Source organism: Nematolebias whitei, chromosome 10 (assembly GCF_014905685.2).
Source record: "Nematolebias whitei isolate Nwh7 chromosome 10, NemWhi1, whole genome shotgun sequence".
In the NCBI taxonomy this organism is placed as follows: Eukaryota; Metazoa; Chordata; class Actinopteri; order Cyprinodontiformes; family Rivulidae; genus Nematolebias; species Nematolebias whitei.
The window spans coordinates 23,642,699-23,656,188 of NC_056507.1; the positions used below are offsets into that span (position 1 = coordinate 23,642,699).

The window sequence follows — 13,490 nt, forward strand, 5'->3', positions numbered from 1 at the left end:
CATCCATCCATCCATCCATCCATCCATCCATCCATCCATCCATCCATCCATCCATCCATCCGTCTGTCCGTCAGTCAGTCTGTCTTTAAGCAGCTTCTGTAATTACTGCTGTGAGTTAATCATCTATTTGTCTAAAATATTAATGCACACAGAGGCAGGAAGTCAATAGCTCAATCCTGGCTCAACCCCCCCCACCCCCCACCCCCACACACACACACACATAAGCATATACGCATCCATGCACACACACCCAGCCAGCTGAACCCCCATTAATAATTAAGGTGGGTTCAAGCTGGCATGCTTGCATGAAAGCAAATGCCATGGTTTGAAAAAAAACAAATCACTGAGCGCTGAAACTGGCCATGAGATAGCTGTGCTCAGTGTGCATTTAAAGGATGTTTAGGAGCAGAATGGATATGGATAAAGCTTCCTCCAGGAAAATGCCACAAGTTCGATGTTCTTACTGAAGTGAGCTGCTCATTGTTTGATGCAGACTTTCCCTGAGTGGTTGCTGGGATGGTTACAAAACATTAGAGATGCTGCTGATAATTACTGTCAGATTGGAAGAGAGCTTGTGAAAATGACTTGCCAGCAAAGCATTTTAGGGTTGTCAACTGCGACAAGAGCACTTGTTGGAAATCAACCTCCATACTAATGTTCACATGTGCAGTGAAGGAGTCAAATGCACCCAAGGGACACAAAACTGTTGGCTAGATGGCACAACTCCCAGCAGATGAATTTATTAACATTTCCACACCACACAAGCCCTAAAAATCCCTCTGGGGAAGTCATTTCAGGTGGGAAACGGTCAAACAGCATTTTATTTAGGTTGCCATTTTTGTTTAGTAACAAATTTTGAAGCTGTCTTTTCCCTTTATTGTGGTTTGTGTTCTTTCACCCCGCCTCCCAGTTTCTTTTTCATATTCCTGTCATGCCCTGTCTATAATCGTTTGCACTTTTCTTCGGCACTTCTCCTAACACTGCTGTCTCAATGCAGTATGGACTGCATGGCCTATCGCCATAGTAACAGACAGCTATGACAGGTGGAAATAGCAGGCAGTGCAGCGATGCATGACTCCCTCTGAGACTGCAGCATGCCAATCTTATAGAATAAAAATGAGCAGATCCTGTTCATATGTACAGTACTGCCAAGCACACAAGGCATGATTACAATTAAAACCTTGAAGGTTATCAGAAGAGCATGAATCTGAGCTTTAACATTTGTATTCTACATTTGAACGCCCCTCTACTGTTGTTTCCCTGTCCATTTAGACAGACGGGACATTTAGCGTGCTGCGTGTTTCTGTTTGTTTCTATTTCATTGGAAACACAGCAGCCAACCTGTTTTATGACGCAAAAAAAAAATATCTTCACTGTTAAGAAGAGCTTGCAGTGCAACAATTATCTCACAAAGATGAGGCAAATTTGACTTAATCTTATATTTGAAGTATGATCAGCACTAAAAGCTCATCCATGGAACAACTTAGTTACTTGCACTGCAGACACATCTTATAAAAGTTTGCCTTAAGTGAGGTTTTGATCATTAACATACACAAACAAAGCATTTCTGTTCAATTTAAATATGTAGATTCTTGGCTCACAGTAAATATCTACCTGCATTTCTATAAGAAACAGGGATTTAAATTTCACAATGATGATTTCAGGCTTGTAGGAAGTAGTGAAGTGGGAGGAGCATGTGAGCTTTTTAATGGGATGACAGCTATCTCTGTGAGGAGAGCAGAATAAAAGGCACAGAGGAAAAATGGACAAAAACAAGTTGTAAAATATTCCACCCTGAGACTTACCATGAGCAAACTGACAGCTGATTCAGGGATGAGTTGGACTGCCATGATGGGATGCTCCTATTGGTTTGCGACGAAAGGCAAAACAATGTTGCCAGCTTTCTTGAGAATTCCTCGTCCTCTTTGTTCTTTAATCAGGACAGCAGCCTACCTTTGTACCGATGAACAACCGGAGACCTTTAACTGGTCCACACACACCCCTTCTCTCAGTCAGTGCTGCAGATCGTCTCTTGGCTCCAGTTGTAATTCCACAATCTCTGGAGAGCCTGTGCCTCCCCAATCTCTGCGACTCTTCAGACTGTGCAAAGATCAATCCTTCTTCTTCCTGTCCTTTTATCTGAGAGCAGGATAAAGCTCCCTGACTCCCCTTTTGTCACTTTTAAAACACTCCCCGTGGACACCCTCCTTCTTAAACTCCAGCACTGGGGTGCCTCTTACTAAAAGCCCCCCTCCCTCTGTTGTTGCCCTCCGCTCTCTTCCTACTACCTTCACAACACAAAGCACTCCTAGTCATGCACGTGGTACTCCAGTCTGACTGCTTTCTTCCAAGGTTGTCCTTCGCTGCTCCAGAGGATGTCAGCTGTCTGCATCAGTGATGCTCCCTTTGCTTCCCTGTGGTGGTAAGACAGATGTTCACCTCAGCTCCACACTCCAAGATCCAGTACAGAGACCTCCCCTTCACCTTAATCCCTGCCTGAATCATTGCCATGAAGCACCTGCAGGGGAGGGAGCGAATAAAAGAGAGTACAACATTTACTTTGAGAGGAGCAGAGAATGAGGCAGCAAGGAGGAAAGATGTGGCGAGCCACTGGCGAACGAGGTCCACGCCAAACTGAACGTGCATGAAGGTGGGTGGGGAAGAGGGTGGGAAGAGAGGGACTGAAATGCGGAGAGCGAGAGCAGACTGTGCCTATTGATGCCGGCCGGAGGAACAAGGCAGGATGAAACGTGAAAGTGTTTTACACCTGTGATGGTGCTCTTAAGGTTTAAATACAACATGTTCAGAAGAACCTGCTCTTAAAAAACAAAGCTGTAATTTTGTTTGTGTTTTTTTTTTTTACAATAATTACATGTAAAAAAAGAGATGCAGTAAAAATAATTAGTTTAATTCCAATTCAAGCATGTATTTGAAACTGATCTCACTTATTTTCTTCTTCCATTAGATTAATCTACACAAGGTATTTAAATAAAATAAAACAATGTTAATACAAAGGAATTCTTTTTTTTTTACACCTGATGCACACAGATATAAAAAAATACTATCATGATTTAATTCATTGTCTGTTGATGATGCAAATGTGATAAACATTTTAAATTTAAAGCACCTGTCTGAATAGTGAATAAAGGAGCACTTTGAACATCCTTTAATCATTTACATGAAAATTATCTGAACCACGTCATGAAAAATTGGTTGCAAAGAAATTTATATTTAATACGGCATTTATATTTGAAATATTTCCATTTATTGATCAAACATAAAACAATAAATTAGTTCAGATGTGACATATGCTCCCGCTGTGAAAAAAGACTTTAGCGACTGACTGATGTTGAAGCTGGAATGAAAGCAGGGCTCAGTCCAATCAGCTCTATTGTGAATAAAGGATTTCACATGTGCATCATGCTGCTATAGATGTTGCACATGTTAACCATCATGTTCCAGATGATTCAAACCTGCTCCAAAATTTTTCAGGCTGCTCTTTGCCTTTTTATATTTTAGTCATTTTTCTTCTTCTGGAAGACCAAGTTTCAACTTGTTTTAACAGGTTTGGATTTAAGTTCATAAACTGGTAATCTATCATGGCACCATAACCATGTTTGAGCTGGACGCAACATTCAATTTTAATAAGTTGTAGAGTGTTTTGGGCACTAAACAAACTACCTCACCTTTATTTGTCCAAATACCTGTTAATGTGACCAAACAACATTTGTCTCTTCTGACCATAAAGCTTGAAATGGAGTTTGGAGGGATACATTTTAGACAGAAGCTTCAGAGTCCTTGATTTTATTAAACTTTTTATATTTATGTAGTAATACAAGCATTTCAATTACATATGAATTATGTGTCCTGTGAGTAATCGCAATAAAACTGATTTTATAGGTGCAATGCCACTCAGTTGTAGCATATTGAAACATAAGCCCAAAAAAAAAAAAAAAAAAATCATCTCTATATGTCCATGATATATTTCATCTATTGGTTTCTTTACTGCAGTTTTATTGTCATCCACTGTCAAAAGCAACATGCGGTACGCTAATGTCCCCCACTGCAGAGGGACTTTAATGGTTAATGTTTGTAGTTTTTGAGATGAGTGTTTTTCTAGACTGGAAATGAGCAGAGAACGTAAGTAAGCCATGTGTTTTTGGTGCAGGATATTTAAGTGGTTCACTGTGTATTACAACAAAGGTTTTTTTGTTGCTTGTCTGAAGCGGTGCAGTGTGACTGAACCTGACGAATGGCAGGAGCAATTTTATCCACTACACAGTGTTAGAACCAGGGGGTGACCAATGGTGGCCTTGGCCATCATAGATTAATCTTCGGCCACCCCACCTGCAACCCCAATCATTTGAGAAAATTATACTTTTAAGCAATATAAAAATCTAAAAAGTATATAGGGGTGGCCAGTTTACATATTTATAGTCATCTTGGCTTTTGACCCAATTTTGAATATTGATCTTTCTTATGCCTAGATGCAGCTACACAACTAAATTAAATTTGGTATCTCAGTTATTATTCAAGTTATCCAGATCACAACGCAGAAGGACAGACAGATGAAGGGTATTTCTAATTATCCTTTTTGCTCCATGATGAGGGACACAAAGGTGGTAAATTGTTTTGCCTGTGTACGTTTGCGTATATTTAGGGAGTGGTGACACAGAGGTTAGAGAAGGTGAGCCTGTGATCGGAAGGTTGTTGGTTCGACCCCCTGGACTGACAACATCAAAATGTGGGTGGGAAAGGTGAAGCACCCACATCTGCCTCTTGGCCCTTGAGCAAGGCCCTTAACACCCCACACCCCTCATCTTCTCCCACAGGCACCCTAGATGGCAGCTCTCTGCTCCACACAGGGGGCTGTGGTAGCTCAGAGGTTTGTGGTTGTGTCAGGAAGAGCATCTGGCATAAAATCAACTGCCAAGTCTTCATGCGAGTTAGTTCGTTGTGGCGACCCCTGAAGAAGAGAGCAGCCGAAAGAAGAAGAAAAAAAAATCATCCAACAATTTTCAGTCAGGTCATCTGGGCAGTTTCTTTTTTTTTTGCTGAAATGTTTCACCTTCCATCCGGAAGACTTCATCAGTCAAGGAAACACACAACACAAAACTGATTCTTCCCCCAAACAGCTTACTCTAAAGTGAAACAAACCAGTTATGTTGGTGCTAAGATGGTGTCTTTGGCACGCCCCCTCCTCTTGTGCCGGCCCTCTTCCTCGTCGACAGTGTAGTGAACTTGACCTGATGTCAAATCTTGACCTTAGGATCATATGGTCAGAAACTGTCATTTCATTGATTTGAATCCAGAAATACAGGTTAACCCATCCTGAGACTTTCTTTCTTGAATTAATCAAGTGGAAAAAGACAATTCTCTATGATCATTACTATTTTACAAATGTTTTGATAATCAAATTGTGTTAGTTCAAACAATGTTTACATGTTGAAGTGAACTACTCATTTTTATTTACTTAAAACAGTGTAATGATTTTTTAATCCTCAATTCAAAGTGAAATCAAGTTAGAGTACGTTACAGAGTAATGATTCAATTTCTTGATCGTCTGCTTTGAAGTGAGCAGAGTTGTAAGTGTGTCAAAGTTCAGGTTTCGGTCAACTGAAAGTTTACTGAAAAGAAATGTCATGTTTAACTTTTACAGCAAGATACTTGGTGGAGCGACGCCACTAAGTCTGGTTTTCTCCAACAATCTTTCTGTCTGTTCTTAAACAATCCTAATCTCTTTCCTTGACTTTCCATAACACCTTACATCACAAAACACACCTCTGTTGGGGTCCATCGACCAATCAGAGGCTCTCAAACGAACCGGAAGTAGAGCCCATTAAAATGTCGGCACTTCCTAGTTCAAACAGAGAGTTTTGGAAGTTCCAGAATGCAGAACGCTGGCATTCAGGATGCTGCTGAATTAGAATCAAGCTGAACCAGAGACGATTTTGGGAATTATAACTTCTGTTTGGATAACCTCACACGACTCTCGAGGTCTTTAGCTGTTCTTACGGAGACGCTGAACAGTGGCTCGAAGTGGGACTTCACGCCGGAACTGATCTATCTTCAGAAAAGGTAAAAGTCGACCTTCACCAAAAGTGTACTGTTGGGACAAGCTGATTTCCAAAGGAGCGTGCTGTTCTGGTTAAAACAGACAAATTCCCTCACACATCTCTCTGAGTAGATAAACCTCATTTTTCATCTTTAAACTCTCCTATCTGCTAGCAAATTAATCCAGATGTCTTCAGAAATGTCTGTGGTGAAGCAACGGAAAATCATGGCCGTATGATTTTCCTGGTTGTAAAGCTGATTGATTATGTTGTTATTTTCATATTCTGCCAAATTAGTGTAAACGTTTGATGTTAAACTTTGATTCTGTAAATAAATGACCACATTCATTTTGATGGGTCAAAGATAAATAACGTCTCACGTCCACATTTTTGTTAAATTCAATGCACGACATCATTCAGTCCAGAAAAATGAAAGAATCCGTTTTAATCAGGTGAATATCTCAGGATATGTTCATCTACAACAGTCATGTCAAACTGAAAAAAAATCATGTATGTGTATGTTTGTAGCTCATCCTTAACACATTATCTGAGTGTTAGCACAATATTTCATGAAACTGCGCTTAAAATCATCTACAATACCACAAGATAAACTTAACTTAAACACTGGCATGAAAGGTCACAGGTCATAAGCATTCCTTCCAAGAATGTTAGGCCTTTAGGTCTTTTTGTTTTGGCACGCTTATTGGCTTTCTCTGGCTTTTGCAGCTTTGTGACTAAACTTACTTTTTTTACTGTATCTAACAAAATTAAATCAAAATTTACATGAAAAGCTAAGCAAATCAAGAAAATTTTGAAGCTTAACAAGCAAGATGTGAAATCTTACCACACCCCTACCGTTCAGAAAACACTATGTGGGCTAGGGTGATAAAATATTTCATACATCCTCTCACTAGGTGACTGAAATTACAAGTACTGCAAGAAACTGTCTTTTTCAGTGCATCAACAAATGGGTTCAAAGTTCTTGTACCTTTGTATATAAATGTAAAGTCATGTAAAATAGTCCAAGTTCAATGCTAAGGCAGCTTTCCCTGACAGTTTCATTTGTTTGTATTTGGGGGGCAGGGGGTGGGCTGTCACTGTGCTGAAGTACTTTATAGTTCAAGTCCCACCCCTCAGCTGTAGATAGTTTCAGCCAGTAAAGGAAACAGAAACAGGAAGCTGGAACTTGCGTTGATTTCTTTTCTTGTGCTTCGAGCTGCCTAAACCTATTCTTTAAACCTTACGCTGTCACAGTCTGTGGGATATACAGTAAGTAGACCATCAAACAGTATTCAATTAAAAAGGCTGAAATGATGTTTGTGTAAAAGTTTCCTTGCAAGTTTCTTTTACAGCCAGTCTGTGCAGTGTTCCCATTGTAACTAAACAGGAGCAGGGTAAAGAATAACTACAATGTGGTTTAGCAGAGCAACATTTTAGCATCAAGTAAACAGTTTTACATGTGCTTCTTTCCTTTTAAATATATTCTTTTCACCTCATCATTTCTAACAGATTTGAGGTCTCAAACCGCATGCCCATGTATAACAGAAGATGGCGCAGGCGATCAGTGAGGTGATTCATGACACAGATCTAGAGGATTGGAATTTGGTTGGGTTTGGGGGGTTTGGAAATGTCTTTAAAGCCTGGCACAAGACATGGGGTCTTCATGTGGCTATTAAGCTACCTAGTCATGATTCAAGGTAAATTTACAATTAATGTTTCTCAATATTTATATTTCATATTTCTACTGCTTTAAACGAACACTAAACTGTAAACTTTCTCAATTCAGTCAAGCTGAGGAGAAATCACTGCTTAAGGAGGCTGATCATATGAAAAGTTTGGTTTTTGACTTTGTGCTGAGAATTTATGGACTTTATGATGGAAGTCCTCCGTTCAAAGGAACAACCAGACTGCGAGGTATAGTCATGGAGTACATGGGGAGGGGATCTGTTGAAACCCTGCAGAAAACCTTGGCTGGCCCTCCTCCGCTGCCTCTGGCCTTCCGCTTGGCTCATCAAGTGGCTCTAGGAATAAACTTCCTCCATCTGAAGGGAGTTCTCCATCAGGACCTAAAGCCAAGCAACGTGCTGCTGACAGATGAACTCCACGTCAAGGTAAAGTACCTACCAATAAACCTTTATGTTCAGGTAAATGTAAAACGAAATTCAGCAGTATTTTCTTTGTATTTTGTAGCTGGCAGACTTTGGCCTGTCCAGGATCACCACCAGTGTTTTGAACAGCAGTGATAAAACGGCCGGAGACAACGGAGGTACATTTTCCTACATGCCACCTGAAGCTTTGGAAGATTTATCTTATAAACCTAGTCGTTCTTTTGACATATACAGGTAAATACTGGGTTACAGTTTTACAAATCTGACATAGTTAAAACCAATTATAATCTATAATTTCCACTCTTTTGTTCTCAGTTATGGCATTCTACTCTGGTCTATCTTTACTGGCCTAGAACCATACAAAGGTATAACTGATTTCGTCCTCTTTCTTTCCCATTTTTCTAACTTTTGTTGGGTGAAATTACCACCTACTCTCTGTTTCTCATAAGCCTCACAATTTAACAACGTATAACTAATCACTAAGCACAAGTAAAGCCCTGTTTTTCACATCCTCATTCAACTCTGTGCATGTTTTTAATGGTTTGAATGCACCTTAGGTACAAACGACAGCCTAGTTGCATTTAGAATCCCTAAGGGAGACAGACCTGATGTGAGACTTTGTCCGAAGAATGTAGAGGGGATGGACGAGCTGGTGGAGCTCATGACACAGTGCTGGGCTGGGGATCCACTGAAGAGGCCAAACTCTGAAGGTACGAGTTTATCGTGAAAATAAATGTGTTCATTTTGATCATTTAAGATTAATTCCTACTTTACAATAAGCAAAGTAACATGGCCTTAAGATCTATTGACTGCCCTCATTTATGCACAGTACATTCCTCACTTGTACGTATAATGCATATTAAAATTTGGATTGTCTATTTTCTATTAACTACACCCTCTGAATACGGCATACGGCTTTCTTTCTAGAAATCAAGAAACACACTAAGGATTTGTTCTCAAAGCACCGGAGTAAAGTTAATACTGTCGTCTTTGGACTCTTATCACAGCTGGTATGAAATGTTCTTACAGAATTCTAAAAAAGAGAACTCATTAATCAAAAAGTAATCTTTTTATTCACTTTATATTTACTTTTCAGGATTCACCCACTGGTGTTGGATCATCTCAGACAAGTGGGGCAAACATAACTTCACTCATACCAGGTGGATTTTATGCGTTTGGATTTGTCGCTTTTTATACCAAACTGCTAAAGCACATTATGTTATTTATTAATTTATGTTTTCAGAAAATGCACAGTTAAAAGATGTTGTGGATCATTCTCGATTTACGACAAAGGTATTCTTCAAAATTACAAAATTTAGACATGTCGTTAGATTTCTTAGAACATAAAAGACGTCAGAACAAGTATTCATTAAAAATTAATAAACTGGAACTATTTTATAATAGTAATCCTTACTCATCCATTGATTCATTTTTTTTATGCTTGCTCAGGATCTCAGGAAAAGTGAAGGAGTTCACTCTGGACAAGGGGCCTGTTCATCACATGTCCAACACAGAGACATTCACTTCAAACAGCCAGATACATTCAGTCCTAAGGTCAGTTCAGACTCACTAGTGTCCCTTATTTATTAAACCTTTTTTATGTGACTATTTTCAGCAGTTTGTTATAATGCTAAATCATATTATTTTAAATCCCAAAGAGTAAAAATCCAAAGAAAAATCAAGTGTTTGCCTTTAACCTTCAGTTTCAGTTACTAGCTTTCTTCTGTGGAAACTAATTTTTTATTTTGTTAACAGATATCTGACACTGTTTGCACTAAAAGTCTGACAAAAAAAGAAAAAGGTATATTATTTTATTTGTCTGAATTGTTTCTGCATGCTATAAAAATGAGTTTTACCTACATGTCTTTGTTCTTTTCCATTTAAAAACAGCAACATTTGTTGACGACAAGAAACCAGATTTAATACAACGAACCTCCCAGATAATGGCCATAGTTGAAGAGCTTGGAAAAAGAGTCCACCCAGAAACATATTTAAAAATTAACGCCAAACCAATTCCCCAGGACAAAGTGAGGGAACTCTATGGTACGACGTTACGTTCAGGAGGGGACTCAGCCAAAGCTGCCTTCTATGATGCCCTCAAAAAACACGAGCCCTATCTGATGGAGGACCTCGGTATGATTTGATGATTTTAATACGTCAAGCTTTTTTGTGCCATCCAACTTTTTCATTTAATTTTCTTTTCCCTTAGGTGCCTAATTCTAGCGCAGCTGAGGCCTTCCTGCATTTTATAAATGAAATTGGCAGTACATTCTCCTTAGACTGACAAAGTCTTTTGGATTAAAGATGAAATGTTTCAACATTTTTTTTTTAATCCATCCAGAGGACCTGATTGTATTTTATTTTTTTATTTCTACTTGGTTTATTGAGCATGCATCAGCATAAAAATGTCAGTACCTTTTCTCACATTTATTATGTTTCATCTTATTCATTTGTTTATATGAATAAAATTAAAATTTTCACATAACTTTTTTGTATTGCTTATAATTTAAGATACAGCATTTGTTTTACAAAAAAAAAAAAAAAAAAAAAAAAACTTCCCATCTTATGAAACTGAATGTTAAGGGATAGATAAAGTTAGAGAATCAGTAGCAAACTGTGACTATGAGCTGGGCCTTCAGATATGCTATAATATTATCACAATCTGTTATAAGGTAACGTCGAAAATACTTTGAAGTCATGGTTCGATCACTACACTTTCATTTCAGTCTCGATCCGGAAGCTCACTGAACAGGAAGTGCTCTCCCCTTTTTAAACATCAAGTACAGCATTTGACTTAGGCTGCCATTTTGTTGACAGCCACGAACAACTACCTGAACATAAATGTCAAACAATTCTAAACAGAACAACCAACAACAATCCATCTGCATTTTAACCTCTCATTTCTGTACCAAAACTTCCCAGCAGCCACTGCGACTCATTCAGTCTCTTGTGTTCAAGTAAAACATGTAATAATTCATACTGAAATTTTTTTTTTATTTTTTTTTTTTTTTATTTTATTTATTTATTCATTTCATAACAAAATAAAATACATATCAATTAACATATATGTAATTAGAAAACAATTATAAATATAAAATGAAAGGTAGCAGATGAAGAAAAAATCTTATTGAATCTGCTCCTTATTTATCTAATAAACCATTCAAACAAACATATTCAGAAAATTATCAGAAACAAGTAAATAACTCAAGTAATATTTCAAATATCCAACATTTTTCATGAAATACATTCATATATATTTTTTTAGCAATTGAATTTTTACCATTTTCTTAAATACCGAGATTGATTTAGCTTCCTTAACATCTAACTCCAAGTCGTTCCACAGTCCAACACCCTGAATTAGGGTAGATCTTCCCTTCAAACTGGTTCTGAATTGCGGTTTAACAAAAACATATTTCCCCTTAAGATTATAATTACTAGCTCTTTTTACACAATGCATTTGGATATTAGAAGGCAATGTATTATTATGAGCTCTATACATGAATGACAAAATGGTATAATCCACCAAATCAGGGAACTTCAACAACTTCATTTGACAAAATAATATACTCGATGGATGATAATAATGTTTACCCTTGATAATTCTTACAACTCTTTTCTGCAAAATAAAAATAGACTTTGTAATTGATTTACATGCTTTTCCCCAAACATTAACACAATAAATCAAATGTGGCACAACAATTGTATTGTACATCAAATTCAATGCTTTGTCATTCAGTAGATACTTAACTCTATAAAATATTGCGATAGATTTTAATATTTTCATTTTAACAGAATTTATATGTTGCTTCCATGATAATTTATCATCAATGATGACACCCAAAAACTTCACCTCATATACTCTACAGATTTCAGAATCTTCAATCTTGAATGAAACATCAATATTTTTATTTTTATTGCTAAATATCATATAGTTAGTCTTATCCAAATTTAACGATACTTTGTTTAGTCTAAACCAACTTTGAATTTTACAAAACTCAATCATCATTAATTCCAATAACTGTTCAATATTCTTACCAGAACAAAAAAAAGTTGTGTCATCCGCAAAAAGAACGCATTTAAGGAGGCTGGACACCTTAACCAAATCATTCACATACAAGATGAACAACTTTGGACCAATTACAGATCCTTGAGGAACTCCACATGTAATGGTGCAGTAATCCGATCTCACATCATTTATCTGCACAAATTGGTTCCTGTTTTTTAAGTAACTGCACACCCACTGCAGTGCCAATCCTCTGATACCGTATTTGTATAATTTTTCAAAAAGAATGTTATGATCGACAGTATCAAATGCCTTAAATTAAACAGTAGCCCAGTATAAATACAATAAAATAAAAAGGCTTGTTGTAGGGGATTCCTGAAAGCTCAGAGCTCCATGTTTTGGTCTCCATCACATTGTGATCGGTTGCTTTTCCTGTCAGTTAACAAACAAACTCATGCTGCAGAGACACAGCTTAGCCTTCTCTCCTGACAAAGAAGTCCTAACCCAGAGGTCTGCAACCTGTGGTTCTGAAGCCATAAACAGCTCTTTCTGCAGCAGCTCTTTTAAGCTTTGATCAAAACTAGCATAAAACTGAATTTAATTGCTTCTTTTAACAACAAAAAGGGCTAGTTTTAGTAGTTTTTCTGTCATTTACTTTGCAAATTTATGAATACTAGAACTAATACAAGGCGTGAAACATATTCACTTTCACTTTATGCTTTATTTCTTCGACATAGGATACTTAATTTTTCCACAATTTAAAGACATCACGTAGACCTGAACAGTTAATTTTTTTAATTATGCAAGATCATATTATTTTTACTTTTGTACAAGAATCTTGTCTTTTATTTTGTCTTAGAATGTAAAAATATCAACAAATGTTAAAAAGCATTAGATATTTTCAGCTTTATAATGTAATTTCACCCCTGCTGGCCAGAAAAGTGTCCTCCAACAAACTTAAGTGGTCCGGGGACCACCAGTTGACAATCACAGTTGTACAGTATCAGGTTTTGTGGCTGCAGACACGTTTAACTGAGTGAACGAAGGGGCAGAAATGTCTCTTTTGATCGTAAAGGTTGCAGACCCCTGTCCTAACCAATGAGAAAGAACCTTCAAACAAGTTTCTGTCTGGAGACGCAAATTTTAAAGCATCTGATTGGATAACTACAGTATATTTTCAAGAATAAAAACAGTTGCTCAAGTGCGAAGAAGTTCATAGAATACAGTATAATAGAAATTAGTAAAATCCAAGAAAAACTACATTGTAAAAAATATAAAAACACATAAAATATGTAATATAAATATACATGTAAAATATATAATATA

General features: G+C 37.4%; 1 protein-coding gene across 1 annotated transcript; it reads left to right on the forward strand.

The window, feature by feature from the left end:
• Window positions 1-7,601: 7,601 nt before the first annotated feature.
• Window positions 7,602-9,627, forward strand: LOC119416035 (receptor-interacting serine/threonine-protein kinase 3-like). Its single transcript, XM_037683204.1, has 6 exons — window positions 7,602-7,750; window positions 7,840-8,164; window positions 8,244-8,395; window positions 8,477-8,526; window positions 8,719-8,871; window positions 9,611-9,627. Exons 1-6 carry the CDS (start codon window positions 7,602-7,604, stop codon window positions 9,625-9,627), a joined length of 846 nt encoding a protein of 281 aa, XP_037539132.1.
• The last annotated feature ends 3,863 nt before the right edge of the window (window positions 9,628-13,490 follow it).